The sequence below is a fragment of the Pelodiscus sinensis genome, chromosome 8, assembly GCF_052426305.1.
Source record: "Pelodiscus sinensis isolate ZL-2025 chromosome 8, ASM5242630v1, whole genome shotgun sequence".
Taxonomy (NCBI): Eukaryota; Metazoa; Chordata; order Testudines; family Trionychidae; genus Pelodiscus; species Pelodiscus sinensis.
The window spans coordinates 75,043,557-75,059,838 of record NC_143059.1 but is presented as its reverse complement, the minus strand read 5'-3'; the positions used below and the strand labels follow the sequence as shown (position 1 = coordinate 75,059,838).

Below are 16,282 nucleotides of genomic sequence, written 5' to 3'. Positions count from 1 at the left end.
CCCCATGAATCCTGTCACCCCTGCCCACAGACCAGCCCCCTACACATCCTGCCACCCCTACCCCATAGACCAGCCCCCCATGGATCCTGCCACCCCTCACAGACCAGCCCCCCATGGATCCTGCCCCCCTGCCCCACAGACCAGCCCCCTACACATCCTGCCACCCCTACCCCATAGACCAGCCCCCCATGGATCCTGCCACCCCTCACAGACCAGGCCCCCATGAATCCTGTCACCCCAGCCCACAGACCATCCCCTCATGCATCCTGCCACTCCTGCCCCACAGACTAGCCCCCTATGGATCCTGCCATATCTGCCCCACAGAGACCAGTCCCCAGGAACATTGCTGACACTGCCCAGAGACAAGCCCTCTGGGGTCACCTCTGGCCCCCAGACACCCCTTCCCCCCCCCAAGCGACACCCAGAAGGGCATCAGCACTCCCTCCTCAAAGCAACTAACTCTGGAGACATCCCCACCCCATCCCCACCCACAGACACCAGCCTCCCCCCCCCGCCCAGCTGTAACAACCAGCCCTGGAGGGCGGAGCAGCCCCTGGCAGGGTGGGGGGCAGCCAGGGGGCCCTCTGGAGGCAACCCAGGGAGGCGGACTCACTTCAGCAGCTGGGGGCTGGCGAACACCAGCAGGTCGTGCACCAGCTTGAAAGCCACCGATTTCAGGAGGTTCCCGGCAAAGGTTCTGAGAAGGGTCTTCGCCAGCCAGGCCTTAGGGTGATCCCTGCCGTGGCCGCGGCCGTCCTCCGCCTCCTCCCTCTTCCTCCTCGACCGCTTCTCCTCCTAGCACGGAGCCAGCTGGGTCAGACAGGCCCCTGCGGCCGCACCCTGGCTCCGATACACTCCCGTGCACTGCCTGGCTCCGATACCCCACGGGGCCCTGCCCCTCCCGTGCACTGCCTGGCTCCGATACCCTCCCGTGAACTGCCTGGCTCCGATACCCTCCCGTGCACTGCCTGGCTCCGATACCCCATGGGGCCCTGCCCCTCCCGTGCACTGCCTGGCTCCGATACCCGCCCGTGCACTGCCTGGCTCCGATACCCGACGGGACCCTGCCCCTCCCGTGCACTGCCTGGCTCCGATACCCTCCCGTGCACTGCCTGGCTCCGATACCCTCCCGTGCACTGCCTGGCTCCGATACCCCATGAGGCCCTGCCCCTCCTGTGCACCGCCTGACTCCGATACCCCACGGGGCCCTGCCCCTCCTGTGCACTGCCTGGCTCTGATACCCCACGGGGCTCTGCCCCTCCTGTGCACTGCCTGGCTCCGATACCCCACGGGGCCCTGCCCCTCCCGTGCACTGCCTGGCTCCGATACCCTCCCGTGAACTGCCTGGCTCCGATACCCTCCCGTGCACTGCCTGGCTCCGATACCCCATGGGGCCCTGCCCCTCCCGTGCACTGCCTGGCTCCGATACCCCACGGGGCCCTGCCCCTCCTGTGCACTGCCTGGCTCCGATACCCCATGGGGCCCTGCCCCTCCCATGCACTGCCTGGCTCCGATACCCTCCCGTGCACTGCCTGGCTCCGATACCCCACGGGGCCCTGCCCCTCCCATGCACTGCCTGGCTCCGATACCCCACGGGGCCCTGCCCCTCCCATGCACTGCCTGGCTCCTATACCGCATGGGTCCCTGCCCCTCCCATGCACTGCCTGGCTCCGATACCCCACGGGGCCCTGCCCCTCCCATGGACTGCCTGGCTCCGATAACCCACGGGGCCCTGCCCCCTCCCATGGACTGCCTGGCTCCGACTCCCACCACGGGGCCCTGCCCTATGGCTCACACCCATGGACTGCCTGGCTCACACTCCTTCCATGGGACCCTGCCCCACACTCCATAGCCATGGACCGCACAGCTCAGACTTCCCCCGTGGGGCTCTCCCCTTTATAGGAGGCCCGCTCAGGGTCCCATCCTTCCCCAGGCTGGGTGCCCCACTTGGGGGCCCATCCCCCAGAACAGGTGCCCTGGCAGAGGAGTCGTCCCTGAGACATGTGCCCCCCACAGGTGCCAGGCCGTCCTGGTGGGCAGGAGGCCGCAGGGATGGTGGGAGCAGCAGGTGCTTAGGAAGCGGGGGGGAGCTGCACAGGTTAGTGCTTCACACGCTCTTACCAGGGAGGTGAGGCTGGGGCCGCGTGGGCAGCACAGAGCCCTGGGGAGAAGGGGCTTCTAGGGGCGTGGAACGTGCGGAAATCCAGCCCCTTTCCCCGCCCTCCCGGCCCCAGCCGCAGCCAGGAGCAAAGGCCGGAGTGGGACGGTGGCAGAGCCCCAGCGCGTGGGACGGTGGCAGAGCCCCAGCGTGTGGGACGGCGGCAGAGCCCCAGCGTGTGGGACGGTGGCAGAGCCCCCAGCGCGTGGGACGGTGGCAGAGCCCCAGCGTGTGGGACGGTGGCAGAGCCCCAGCGCGTGGGACGGTGGCAGAGCCCCCAGCGCGTGGGACGGTGGCAGAGCCCCCAGCGCGTGGGACGGTGGCAGAGCCCCAAGCGCGTGGGACGGTGGCAGAGCCCCAGCGTGTGGGACGGCGGCAGAGCCCCAGCATGTGGGACGGTGGCAGAGCCCCCAGCGTGTGGGACGGTGGCACAGCCCCAGCGTGTGGGACGGTGGCAGAGCCCCCAGCGCGTGGGACGGTGGCAGAGCCCCAGCGTGTGGGACGGCGGCAGAGCCACAGCGCGTGGGACGGTGGCAGAGCCCCCAGCGTGTGGGACAGCGGCAGAGCCCCAGCGCGTGGGACGGCGGCAGAGCCCCCGGCGTGTGGGACGGTGGCAGAGCCCCCGGCGTGTGGGACGGCGGCAGAGCCCCCAGCATGTGGGACGGCGGCAGAGCCCCCAGCGCGTGGGACGGTGGCAGAGCCCCAGCGTGTGGGACGGTGGCAGAGCCCCGGCGCGTGGGACGGTGGCAGAGCCCCGGCGCGTGGGACGGTGGCAGAGCCCCGGCGCGTGGGACGGTGGCAGAGCCCCGGCGCGTGGGACGGTGGCAGAGCCCCGGCGTGTGGGAGGGTGGCAGAGCCCCAGCGCGTGGGACGGTGGCAGAGCCCCGGCGCGTGGGACGGTGGCAGAGCCCCAGCGTGTGGGACGGTGGCAGAGCCCCCAGCGCGTGGGACGGTGGCAGAGCCCCCAGCGCGTGGGACGGTGGCAGAGCCCCAGCGTGTGGGACGGTGGCAGAGCCCCAGCGCGTGGGACGGTGGCAGAGCCCCAGCGTGTGGGACGGTGGCAGAGCCCCCAGCGCGTGGGACGGTGGCAGAGCCCCCAGCGTGTGGGACGGTGGCAGAGCCCCAGCGCGTGGGACGGCGGCAGAGCCCCAGCGTGTGGGACGGTGGCAGAGCCCCCAGCGTGTGGGACGGTGGCAGAGCCCCAGCGCGTGGGACGGTGGCAGAGCCCCCAGCGCGTGGGACGGTGGCAGAGCCCCCAGCGCGTGGGACGGCGGCAGAGCCCCAGGACGTGGGACGGGGGCAGAGCCCCAGCGCGTGGGAGGGTGGCAGAGCCCCAGCGCGTGGGACGGTGGCAGAGCCCCAGCGCGTGGGACGGTGGCAGAGCCCCGGCGCGTGGGACGGTGGCAGAGCCCCAGCGCGTGGGACGGTGGCAGAGCCCCAGCGCGTGGGACGGTGGCAGAGCCCCGGCGTGTGGGACGGTGGCAGAGCCCCCGGCGTGTGGGACGGCGGCAGAGCCCCCAGCGTGTGGGACGGTGGCAGAGCCCCCAGCGCGTGGGACGGTGGCAGAGCCCCAGCGTGTGGGACGGTGGCAGAGCCCCAGCGCGTGGGACGGTGGCAGAGCCCCAGCGCGTGGGACGGTGGCAGAGCCCCAGCGCGTGGGACGGTGGCAGAGCCCCGGCGCGTGGGACGGTGGCAGAGCCCCGGCGCGTGGGACGGTGGCAGAGCCCCAGCGCGTGGGACGGTGGCAGAGCCCCAGCGCGTGGGACGGTGGCAGAGCCCCGGCGCGTGGGACGGTGGCAGAGCCCCAGCGTGTGGGACGGTGGCAGAGCCCCCAGCGCGTGGGACGGTGGCAGAGCCCCCAGCGTGTGGGACGGTGGCAGAGCCCCAGCGCGTGGGACGGTGGCAGAGCCCCCAGCGTGTGGGACGGTGGCAGAGCCCCCAGCGCGTGGGACGGTGGCAGAGCCCCCAGCGTGTGGGACGGTGGCAGAGCCCCAGCGCGTGGGACGGTGGCAGAGCCCCAGCGTGTGGGACGGTGGCAGAGCCCCCAGCGTGTGGGACGGTGGCAGAGCCCCAGCGCGTGGGACGGCGGCAGAGCCCCCAGCGCGTGGGACGGCGGCAGAGCCCCCAGCGCGTGGGACGGCGGCAGAGCCCCAGGACGTGGGACGGGGGCAGAGCCCCAGCGCGTGGGAGGGTGGCAGAGCCCCAGCGCGTGGGACGGTGGCAGAGCCCCAGCGCGTGGGACGGTGGCAGAGCCCCGGCGCGTGGGACGGTGGCAGAGCCCCGGCGCGTGGGACGGTGGCAGAGCCCCCAGCGTGTGGGACGGTGGCAGAGCCCCCAGCGCGTGGGACGGTGGCAGAGCCCCAGCGCGTGGGACGGTGGCAGAGCCCCGGCGTGTGGGACGGTGGCAGAGCCCCGGCGCGTGGGACGGTGGCAGAGCCCCCAGCGCGTGGGACGGTGGCAGAGCCCCCAGCGCGTGGGACGGTGGCAGAGCCCCCAGCGCATGGGACGGTGGCAGAGCCCCAGCGCGTGGGACATTGGCAGAGCCCCAGCGTGTGGGACGGTGGCAGAGCCCCCAGCGTGTGGGACGGTGGCAGAGCCCCCAGCGCGTGGGACGGCGGCAGAGCCCCAGGACGTGGGACGGGGGCAGAGCCCCAGCGCGTGGGAGGGTGGCAGAGCCCCAGCGCGTGGGACGGTGGCAGAGCCCCCAGCGTGTGGGACGGTGGCAGAGCCCCAGCGCGTGGGACGGTGGCAGAGCCCCCAGCGTGTGGGACGGTGGCAGAGCCCCAGCGCGTGGGACGGTGGCAGAGCCCCCAGCGTGTGGGACGGTGGCAGAGCCCCAGCGCGTGGGACGGTGGCAGAGCCCCCAGCGTGTGGGACGGTGGCAGAGCCCCCAGCGCGTGGGACGGTGGCAGAGCCCCCAGCGCGTGGGACGGTGGCAGAGCCCCAGGACGTGGGACGGGGGCAGAGCCCCAGCGCGTGGGAGGGTGGCAGAGCCCCCAGCGCGTGGGAGGGTGGCAGAGCCCCAGCGCGTGGGACGGTGGCAGAGCCCCGGCGCGAGGGACGGTGGCAGAGCCCCGGCGCGAGGGACGGTGGCAGAGCCCCGGCGTGTGGGACGGTGGCAGAGCCCCGGCGCGTGGGACGGTGGCAGAGCCCCAGCGTGTGGGACGGTGGCAGAGCCCCCAGCGCGTGGGACGGTGGCAGAGCCCCAGCGCGTGGGACATTGGCAGAGCCCCAGCGTGTGGGACGGTGGCAGAGCCCCAGCGCGTGGGACGGTGGCAGAGCCCCAGCGCGTGGGACGGTGGCAGAGCCCCGGCGTGTGGGACGGTGGCAGAGCCCCAGCGTGTGGGACGGTGGCAGAGCCCCAGCGTGTGGGACGGTGGCAGAGCCCCCAGCGCGTGGGACGGTGGCAGAGCCCCAGCGCGTGGGACATTGGCAGAGCCCCAGCGTGTGGGACGGTGGCAGAGCCCCCAGCGTGTGGGACGGCGGCAGAGCCCCAGCGCGTGGGACGGCGGCAGAGCCCCAGGACGTGGGACGGGGGCAGAGCCCCAGCGCGTGGGACGGTGGCAGAGCCCCAGCGTGTGGGACGGTGGCAGAGCCCCAGCGCGTGGGACGGTGGCAGAGCCCCAGGACGTGGGACGGGGGCAGAGCCCCGGCGTGTGGGACGGTGGCAGAGCCCCAGCGCGTGGGACATTGGCAGAGCCCCAGCGTGTGGGACGGTGGCAGAGCCCCCAGCGTGTGGGACGGTGGCAGAGCCCCAGCGCGTGGGACGGCGGCAGAGCCCCCAGCGCGTGGGACGGCGGCAGAGCCCCCAGCGCGTGGGACGGCGGCAGAGCCCCAGGACGTGGGACGGGGGCAGAGCCCCAGCGCGTGGGAGGGTGGCAGAGCCCCAGCGCGTGGGACGGTGGCAGAGCCCCAGCGCGTGGGACGGTGGCAGAGCCCCGGCGCGTGGGACGGTGGCAGAGCCCCAGCGTGTGGGACGGTGGCAGAGCCCCCAGCGCGTGGGACGGTGGCAGAGCCCCAGCGCGTGGGACGGTGGCAGAGCCCCGGCGTGTGGGACGGTGGCAGAGCCCCGGCGCGTGGGACGGTGGCAGAGCCCCCAGCGCGTGGGACGGTGGCAGAGCCCCCAGCGCGTGGGACGGTGGCAGAGCCCCAGCGCGTGGGACATTGGCAGAGCCCCAGCGTGTGGGACAGTGGCAGAGCCCCCAGCGTGTGGGACGGTGGCAGAGCCCCCAGCGCGTGGGACGGCGGCAGAGCCCCCAGCGCGTGGGACGGCGGCAGAGCCCCAGGACGTGGGACGGGGGCAGAGCCCCAGCGCGTGGGAGGGTGGCAGAGCCCCAGCGCGTGGGACGGTGGCAGAGCCCCCAGCGTGTGGGACGGTGGCAGAGCCCCAGCGCGTGGGACGGTGGCAGAGCCCCAGCGCGTGGGACGGTGGCAGAGCCCCCAGCGTGTGGGACGGTGGCAGAGCCCCAGCGCGTGGGACGGTGGCAGAGCCCCCAGCGTGTGGGACGGTGGCAGAGCCCCAGCGCGTGGGACGGTGGCAGAGCCCCCAGCGCGTGGGACGGTGGCAGAGCCCCGGCGTGTGGGACGGTGGCAGAGCCCCGGCGCGTGGGACGGTGGCAGAGCCCCAGCGTGTGGGACGGTGGCAGAGCCCCAGGACGTGGGACGGGGGCAGAGCCCCAGCGCGTGGGAGGGTGGCAGAGCCCCAGCGCGTGGGACGGTGGCAGAGCCCCGGCGCGAGGGACGGTGGCAGAGCCCCGGCGCGAGGGACGGTGGCAGAGCCCCGGCGTGTGGGACGGTGGCAGAGCCCCGGCGCGTGGGACGGTGGCAGAGCCCCGGCGCGTGGGACGGTGGCAGAGCCCCAGCGTGTGGGACGGTGGCAGAGCCCCCAGCGCGTGGGACGGTGGCAGAGCCCCAGCGCGTGGGACATTGGCAGAGCCCCAGCGTGTGGGACGGTGGCAGAGCCCCCAGCGCGTGGGACGGTGGCAGAGCCCCAGCGCGTGGGACGGTGGCAGAGCCCCGGCGTGTGGGACGGTGGCAGAGCCCCAGCGTGTGGGACGGTGGCAGAGCCCCAGCGTGTGGGACGGTGGCAGAGCCCCCAGCGCGTGGGACGGTGGCAGAGCCCCAGCGCGTGGGACATTGGCAGAGCCCCAGCGTGTGGGACGGTGGCAGAGCCCCCAGCGTGTGGGACGGCGGCAGAGCCCCAGCGCGTGGGACGGCGGCAGAGCCCCAGGACGTGGGACGGGGGCAGAGCCCCAGCGCGTGGGACGGTGGCAGAGCCCCAGCGTGTGGGACGGTGGCAGAGCCCCAGCGCGTGGGACGGCGGCAGAGCCCCAGGACGTGGGACGGGGGCAGAGCCCCGGCGTGTGGGACGGTGGCAGAGCCCCAGCGTGTGGGACGGTGGCAGAGCCCCAGCGCGTGGGACGGCGGCAGAGCCCCAGGACGTGGGACGGGGGCAGAGCCCCGGCGTGTGGGACGGTGGCAGAGCCCCAGCGTGTGGGACGGTGGCAGAGCCCCGGCGCGTGGGACGGTGGCAGAGCCCCGGCGCGTGGGACGGGGGCAGAGCCCCCAGCGTGTGGGACGGCGGCAGAGCCCCAGGACGTGGGACGGTGGCAGAGCCCCCAGCGCGTGGGACGGTGGCAGAGCCCCCAGCGCGTGGGACGGCGGCAGAGCCCCAGCGCGTGGGACGGCGGCAGAGCCCCAGCGCGTGGGACGGTGGCAGAGCCCCAGCGTGTGGGACGGTGGCAGAGCCCCCAGCGCGTGGGACGGCGGCAGAGCCCCAGCGCGTGGGACGGCGGCAGAGCCCCAGCGCGTGGGACGGTGGCAGAGCCCCAGCGCGTGGGACGGTGGCAGAGCCCCCAGCGTGTGGGACGGTGGCAGAGCCCCAGCGTGTGGGACAGTGGCAGAGCCCCAGCGCGTGGGACGGTGGCAGAGCCCCCAGGGTGTGGGACGGTGGCAGAGCCCCAGCGCGTGGGACGGCGGCAGAGCCCCAGCGCGTGGGACGGCGGCAGAGCCCCAGCGCGTGGGACGGTGGCAGAGCCCCCAGCGTGTGGGACGGTGGCAGAGCCCCAGCGTGTGGGACGGTGGCAGAGCCCCAGGACGTGGGACGGTGGCAGAGCCCCAGGACGTGGGACGGTGGCAGAGCCCCCAGCGCGTGGGACGGTGGCAGAGCCCCGGCGTGTGGGACGGTGGCAGAGCCCCCAGCGTGTGGGACGGTGGCAGAGCCCCAGCGTGTGGGACGGTGGCAGAGCCCCAGCGTGTGGGACGGTGGCAGAGCCCCAGCGTGTGGGACGGTGGCACAGCCCCAGCGTGTGGGACGGTGGCAGAGCCCCCAGCGCGTGGGACGGTGGCAGAGCCCCGGCGTGTGGGACGGTGGCAGAGCCCCCAGCGTGTGGGACGGTGGCAGAGCCCCAGCGTGTGGGACGGTGGCACAGCCCCAGCGTGTGGGACGGTGGCAGAGCCCCCAGCGTGTGGGACGGTGGCAGAGCCCCAGCGTGTGGGACGGTGGCAGAGCCCCAGGACGTGGGACGGCAGCGGGGGGCCCGGGCGTGCTGCAGCCCCTCCCCACCACACTCCTAATTGCCATGCCTCTGGGGGCTTCCCAGCCCTGGGCTCGCCCAAGTGGATGCAGCGGCACGGCTGGCCCGGGGCAGGGGCCGTGAGACAGGCCTGTGGAGCTAGTGAGGGGAGCAGATCTTGAGACACGTGGGGCTCCCTCCAAGCCCCCTCCCCTCACTTGGAGCCAAGCGCCCACGGCCTGCGCCAGGGCCCACGGCAGGCAGGAGTTACCAGCACCAGGAAGTCTTTGCTGCAGGGCCTGCCGAGCCCATTCCTGAGCTCTGGGGCTGCCCTGGGCGAGCTCCTCTCCAGCGCCCGCCGGGCCTTGCGCAGCTCGGCCCGCATGTTCCTGTCAAACCTGCTGAAGACCTGCTGGGTTTTCACGTCTTCCCTCAAGTCCCAGAGATCCTCCATCTCCAAGGGCTTGCGATAGGCCCTCAGAACCATCCTGTGGGCAGGGAGAGCTGCAGGCAGCAACGCCGGAACGGGCCTCCTGCCGAGCGCCCCCGGGGCTGCTGAACCTCCCTGGCCGCGCAAGCCAACAGCCGCTCCTCTGCCCCCGCAAGCCAAGAGCCCCTCCTCTGCCCCCGCAAGCCAAGAGCCCCTCCTCTGCCCCCGTAAGCCAAGAGCCCCTCCTCTGCCCCCGTAAGCCAAGAGACCCTCCTCTGCCCCCGTAAGCCAAGAGCCCCTCCTCTGCCCCCACAAACCAAGAGCCACTCCTCTGCCCCCGTAAGCCAAGAGCCCCTCCTCTGCCCCCGTAAGCCAAGAGCCCCTCCTCTGCCCCCGCAAGCCAAGAGCCGCTCCTCTGCCCCCGCAAGCCAAGAGCCGCTCCTCTGCCCCCGTAAGCCAAGAGCCCCTCCTCTGCCCCCGTAAGCCAAGAGACCCTCCTCTGCCCCCGTAAGCCAAGAGCCGCTCCTCTGCCCCCGCAAGCCAAGAGCCGCTCCTCTGCCCCCGTAAGCCAAGAGCCGCTCCTCTGCCCCCGCAAGCCAAGAGCCGCTCCTCTGCCCCCGCAAGCCAAGAGCCGCTCCTCTGCCCCCGTAAGCCAAGAGCCCCTCCTCTGCCCCCGTAAGCCAAGAGACCCTCCTCTGCCCCCGCAAGCCAAGAGCCGCTCCTCTGCCCCCGTAAGCCAAGAGCCGCTCCTCTGCCCCCGTAAGCCAAGAGCCCCTCCTCTGCCCCCGTAAGCCAAGAGCCGCTCCTCTGCCCCCGCAAGCCAAGAGCCGCTTGAGACGTAGTGGGGGTACTTGCTGGGCTGTGGTGACCCCTGCTGTCTGGAGCAAGACCCAGCAGGGAAAACCTCGCTAGGCAGAGGTAATGCCAAACTTGTTGAACCAGTGGCCAGACACCCCCCATGGAGAGGAACAAAGGAAGGTGGATGCTGCCCTGGCTGGGGGGCAGGGCTGCAAGGGAATTTAGTTAGTTACTGTGGGAGAGCATGGAGGAGAGCCTAGGAGAAGGGGCTGGAGTTTAGGGGCCCAGTCTGCCCCATCTCAAGGGGGCCTGAGGCATCCTAGCCCAGCTCTGTGACCAGATTACATCTGTGCTGTGCTGTATCCTGGAGAGGCAATAAACTTCCTCTATTCCACCGGCTGGTGAAGTCTGTTTGTGCCATTTCGGGGTGCTGGAGACGGGGAACCCCCAACGCGCCGTCACACCGCTCCTCTGCCCCCGCAAGCCAAGAGCCGCTCCTCTGCCCCCGTAAGCCAAGAGCCGCTCCTCTGCCCCCGCAAGCCAAGAGCCCCTCCTCTGCCCCCGTAAGCCAAGAGCCCCTCCTCTGCCCCCGCAAGCCAAGAGCCCCTCCTCTGCCCCCGCAAGCCAAGAGCCGCTCCTCTGCCCCCGCAAGCCAAGAGCCCCTCCTCTGCCCCCGCAAGCCAAGAGCCGCTCCTCTGCCCCCGTAAGCCAAGAGCCCCTCCTCTGCCCCCGCAAGCCAAGAGCCGCTCCTCTGCCCCCGCAAGCCAAGAGCCGCTCCTCTGCCCCCGTAAGCCAAGAGCCCCTCCTCTGCCCCCGTAAGCCAAGAGCCGCTCCTCTGCCCCCGCAAGCCAAGAGCCGCTCCTCTGCCCCCGTAAGCCAAGAGCCGCTCCTCTGCCCCCGTAAGCCAAGAGCCCCTTCTCTGCCCCCGTAAGCCAAGAGCCGCTCCTCTGCCCCCGCAAGCCAAGAGCCGCTCCTCTGCCCCCGTAAGCCAAGAGCCGCTCCTCTGCCCCCGCAAGCCAAGAGCCCCTCCTCTGCCCCCGTAAGCCAAGAGCCGCTCCTCTGCCCCCGCAAGCCAAGAGCCGCTCCTCTGCCCCCGTAAGCCAAGAGCCGCTCCTCTGCCCCCGCAAGCCAAGAGCCGCTCCTCTGCCCCCGTAAGCCAAGAGCCGCTCCTCTGCCCCCGTAAGCCAAGAGCCGCTCCTCTGCCCCCGCAAGCCAAGAGCCGCTCCTCTGCCCCCGCAAGCCAAGAGCCCCTCCTCTGCCCCCGCAAGCCAAGAGCCGCTCCTCTGCCCCCGCAAGCCAAGAGCCGCTCCTCTGCCCCCATAAGCCAAGAGCCGCTCCTCTGCCCCCGTAAACCAAGAGCCCCTCCTCTGCCCCCGTAAGCCAAGAGCCGCTCCTCTGCCCCCGTAAACCAAGAGCCGCTCCTCTGCCCCCGTAAGCCAAGAGCCGCTCCTCTGCCCCCGCAAGCCAAGAGCCGCTCCTCTGCCCCCGTAAGCCAAGAGCCGCTCCTCTGCCCCCGTAAGCCAAGAGCCCCTCCTCTGCCCCCGTAAGCCAAGAGCCCCTCCTCTGGCCCCGTAAGCCAAGAGCCGCTCCTCTGCCCCCGTAAGCCAAGAGCCCCTCCTCTGGCCCCGCAAGCCAAGAGCCGCTCCTCTGCCCCCGCAAGCCAAGAGCCGTTCCTCTGCCCCCGCAAGCCAAGAGCCGCTCCTCTGCCCCCGTAAGCCAAGAGCCCCTCCTCTGCCCCCGCAAGCCAAGAGCCGTTCCTCTGCCCCCGCAAGCCAAGAGCCGCTCCTCTGCCCCCGTAAGCCAAGAGCCCCTCCTCTGCCCCCGCAAGCCAAGAGCCGTTCCTCTGCTCCCGTAAGCCAAGAGCCCCTCCTCTGCCCCCGCAAGCCAAGAGCCGCTCCTCTGCCCCCGTAAGCCAAGAGCCGCTCCTCTGCCCCCGCAAGCCAAGAGCCCCTCCTCTGCCCCCGTAAGCCAAGAGCGGCTCCTCTGCCCCCGTAAGCCAAGAGCCGCTCCTCTGCCCCCATAAGCCAAGAGCCACTCCTCTGCCCCCGTAAGCCAAGAGCCGCTCCTCTGCCCCCGCAAGCCAAGAGCCGCTCCTCTGCCCCCATAAGCCAAGAGCCCCTCCTCTGCCCCCGCAAGCCAAGAGCCCCTCCTCTGCCCCCGTAAGCCAAGAGCCGCTCCTCTGCCCCCGCAAGCCAAGAGCCGCTCCTCTGCCCCCGTAAGCCAAGAGCCCCTCCTCTGCCCCCGCAAGCCAAGAGCCGCTCCTCTGCTCCCGTAAGCCAAGAGCCGCTCCTCTGCCCCCGTAAGCCAAGAGCCGTTCCTCTGCCCCCGCAAGCCAAGAGCCGCTCCTCTGCCCCCGTAAGCCAAGAGCCCCTCCTCTGCCCCCGTATCGTCCCCGCTGGGCTGACGGGGCAGACGTGAACCCAGCTCAGCAGAGTCAGAAAACAGCATCTGAGCAGCTGCTCCCTGCCTCGCCCTGCCCCGCCGCGCCCCGCCCTGCCCTGCCCTGCCCCGCCCCGCCCGGCCCTGCCCCACCTACCTGCTGTACCAGCCGAAGGTGAGAGTGCTCAGGAAGGAGGCCGTGACCTCTGGGTTCTAGGAGACAGAGAGGAGTCTGTTCGCCACAGCCAGACCTGTGCAAGCGCCAACTCAGCCTCCCCCTTCCAAGGGGAACCCTGGGGGCCCGCGCTGGGCTGAGGGGGAGCCACGGCCAGTCCCACAGAGTCCATGGGGCTGGGCCGGCCCCTCTTGCGACCTGCACCGGCTGAAAGGCTGCGAGTGGGGACTCCTCCGCCCACACCGAGGCCTCCCGGACCCCAGGACGCGAGACGGGATCTCACCCGGGAGCCCAAGCTGCCCCCAGGCTCTGCCGGCCACGCTCACCCCACGGCCCAGCGCCCGCCGCACAGGCTCACCTTCTTGGCCACGCCCTCCGCTTCCGGGGCCACGTCCGAGAACGCCGAGGTGAGCAAGAGGAGGAGCTGGAGCCCATAGGAGATGAGGAAGAGGCTGAACCGGGGCAGGTCAGGAACTGGGCCCTGGGGAAAGGAAAGTCCTCAGGGACTGAGGCATCTGCAGGCATGGTACCAACACAGCCCACCCTGGGGCAGGGAAGTGAGCGGCAATGGGCCTTCCCACAGCAGCGCCTCCAGCCCCAGGGCTAACCGGAAATTCACGTGCAGCTGCGGATGACTACATTACCCCCTAGTTCGAACCAGCGGGTAGAGCAGACAGACCCCCAGAGAAGAGTGGTGGAGAGCGATTTCTCCTTCCCTCTCCCCCGTATTTCCCATGGGTGCGTACTTAGGCGGGGCTGCAGGGCCTCAAAAGCTGATGCTTGTTAAGAGCCCACAAGGGAGGAGAAGTCCCTGGGCCGTGCTCGGGGGGTGAGGGATTTCGCAGGGGCCTTGGCTCCCAGGTCCCACCACTCCTGACCGGCAGTGCCTTCCGGATGAGCGTCTGGAGCGGGAACACGGAGCAGAGCAGGGAGAGGATCCAGAAGAGGACGAGCGGCCCAGAGTCCCTGCGCCGGTGGAAGCGCTGAGTGTCATGCAGCAGCAGAACCAGGAACTGGGGAGAGAGCGAAGTGGGTCAGCGCCGGGGTGACAGAAACCCAGGACAGTGTCCCCTGGGTGGGCCCCCAGGGGCCCATGACTGGAGATTACACATGGGCCTCAGGAAGCCCGAGATGCAGAATCTGGCTCCCCCGATCCGTGACCCCTGCCTGAGTGTGCAGGGAGCCTGACCCCTTCATTCAGCAGCCTCCTGCAGGACGAGGGGCCGGCCTGGCAGTGCACGTCCGTGTCTGCGGTAACTGTCACTGCCCCCGGCCCCTGGCCCTGCCCTGCAGCCCCGCCTGCTCGGGAGTTCCCTGCGACTCAGCCTGACCCTCCCTTTCCACTGCCCCCGGCCCCTGGCCCTGCCCTGCAGCCCCGCCTGCTCGGGAGTTCCCTGCGACTCAGCCTGACCCTCCCTTTCCACTGCCCCCGGCCCCTGGCCTTGCCCTGCAGCCCCGCCTGCTCGGGAGTTCCCTGCGACTCAGCCTGACCCTCCCTTTCCACTGCCCCCGGCCCCTGGCCCTGCCCTGCAGCCCCGCCTGCTCGGGAGTTCCCTGCGACTCAGCCTGACCCTCCCTTTCCACTGCCCCCGGCCCCTGGCCCTGCCCTGCAGCCCCGCCTGCTCGGGAGTTCCCTGCGACTCAGCCTGACCCTCCCTTTCCACTGCCCCCGGCCCCTGGCCCTGCCCTGCAGCCCCGCCTGCTCGGGAGTTCCCTGCGACTCAGCCTGACCCTCCCTTTCCACTGCCCCCGGCCCCTGGCCCTGCCCTGCAGCCCCGCCTGCTCGGGAGTTCCCTGCGACTCAGCCTGACCCTCCCTTTCCACTGCCCCCGGCCCCTGGCCCTGCCCTGCAGCCCCGCCTGCTCGGGAGTTCCCTGCGACTCAGCCTGACCCTCCCTTTCCACTGCCCCCGGCCCCTGGCCCTGCCCTGCAGCCCCGCCTGCTCGGGAGTTCCCTGCGACTCAGCCTGACCCGCCCTTTCCACTGCCCCCGGCCCCTGGCCCTGCCCTGCAGCCCCGCCTGCTCGGGAGTTCCCTGCGACTCAGCCTGACCCGCCCTTTCCACTGCCCCCGGCCCCTGGCCCTGCCCTGCAGCCCCGCCTGCTCGGGAGTTCCCTGCGACTCAGCCTGACCCTCCCTTTCCACTGCCCCCGGCCCCTGGCCCTGCCCTGCAGCCCCGCCTGCTCGGGAGTTCCCTGCGACTCAGCCTGACCCGCCCTTTCCACTGCCCCCGCATGGAGGCTCTTACCCAGCTTGCCGTGTACAGGGCGGGGTTGCTGTACTGCACCGCGGGGTTCCTGCTGGCCGGAGCCGGGTGGGGGGGCTGGCCAAAGTCCTCGGCCAGCGTGAAGGCCAGTTCAGCCATGGCTGTCAGCAAGAGCAGTGCCGTCAGCGCCTGCGGGGACAGCGGCCGTCAGGAGAGACGTGGGCCTGCTCCCTGCCTGTTGGCTTACGAGGGAACAGCCCTGGGGCTCCCCACACTCCCGGGGGAGCGGCACCGCGCCGCCAGGCCCCCCCCCCCTACTGCCCTGGGGCTCCCCACCCCCCCCCCCGGGGGAGCGGCACCGCGCCGCCAGGCCCCCCCCCCCTACTGCCCTGGGGTTCCCCACACCCCCCCCCCCCGGGGGAGCGGCACCGCGCTGCCAGGCCCCCCCCACTGCCCTGGGGCTCCCCACCCCCCCCGGGGGAGCGGCACCGCGCCGCCAGGCCCCCCCCTACTGCCCTGGGGCTCCCCACCCCCCCCGGGGGAGCGGCACCGCGCCGCCAGGCCCCCCCCCCTACAGCCCTGGGGCTCCCCACACCCCCCCGGGGGAGCGGCACCGCGCCGCCAGGCCCCCCCCCCTACTGCCCTGGGGCTCCCCACACCCCCCCCCGGGGGAGCGGCACCGCGCTGCCAGGCCCCCCCCACTGCCCTGGGGCTCCCCACCCCCCCCCGGGGGAGCGGCACCGCGCCGCCAGGCCCCCCCCCACAGCCCTGGGACTCCCCACACCCCCCCCGGGGGAGCGGCACCGCGCCGCCAGGCCCCCCCCACTGCCCTGGGGCTCCCCACACCCCCCGGGGGAGCGGCACCGCGCTGCCAGGCCCCCCCCCACTGCCCTGGGGCTCCCCACCCCCCCCGGGGGAGCGGCACCGCGCCGCCAGGCCCCCCCCACTGCCCTGGGGCTCCCCACACCCCCCGGGGGAGCGGCACCGCGCCGCCATGCCCCCCCTACTGCCCTGGGGCTCCCCACACCCCCTGGGGGAGCGGCACCGTGCCGCCAGGCCCCCCCTACTGCCCTGGGGCTCCCCACACCCCCCGGGGGAGCGGCACCGCACCACCAGGCCCCCCCCACTGCCCTGGGGCTCCCCACACCCCCCGGGGGGCGACACCGCGCCGCCAGGCCCCCCCCCCCACTGCCCTGGGGCTCCCCACACCCCCCGGGGGAGCGGCACCGCGCCGCCAGGCCCCCCCTACTGCCCTGGGGCTCCCCACACCCCCCGGGGGAGCGGCACCGCGCCGCCAGGCCCCCCCTACTGCCCTGGGTCTCCCCACACCCCCCCGGGGGAGCGGCACCCACTGCACCCCACGGTATCCTCAGCCCAGCCCCCCTGTGCCCCACGGTATCCTCAGCCCAGCCCCCCTGCGCCCCACGATATCCTCAGCCCAGCCCCCCTGCGCCCCACGATATCCTCAGCCCAGCCCCCCTGCGCCCCACGGTATCCTCAGCCCAGCCCCCTTGTGCCCCACGGTATCCTCAGCCCAGCTCCCCTGCGCCCCATTGTATCCTCAGCCCAGCCCCCCTGCGCCCCACGGTATCCTCAGCCCAGCCCCCCTGCGCCCCACGATA

At 72.6% G+C, this 16,282-nt stretch overlaps 1 protein-coding gene across 3 annotated transcripts in view; it reads right to left on the bottom strand.

Annotated features, from left to right (window-relative positions):
* Window positions 1-16,282, bottom strand: part of ABCC2 (ATP binding cassette subfamily C member 2) — a 99,573-nt gene that overhangs the window by 66,942 nt on the left and 16,349 nt on the right. For all 3 annotated transcript variants that reach the window (XM_089780324.1, XM_089780325.1, XM_089780326.1), the window contains exons 3-8: window positions 14,703-14,849; window positions 13,334-13,468; window positions 12,814-12,936; window positions 12,438-12,493; window positions 8,945-9,161; window positions 614-795 (exon numbers count right to left, since the gene is read on the bottom strand). In XM_089780324.1, coding sequence (XP_089636450.1) covers window positions 614-795; window positions 8,945-9,161; window positions 12,438-12,493; window positions 12,814-12,936; window positions 13,334-13,468; window positions 14,703-14,849 — 860 coding nt within the window. The remainder of the gene's footprint in view (window positions 1-613; window positions 796-8,944; window positions 9,162-12,437; window positions 12,494-12,813; window positions 12,937-13,333; window positions 13,469-14,702; window positions 14,850-16,282) is intronic.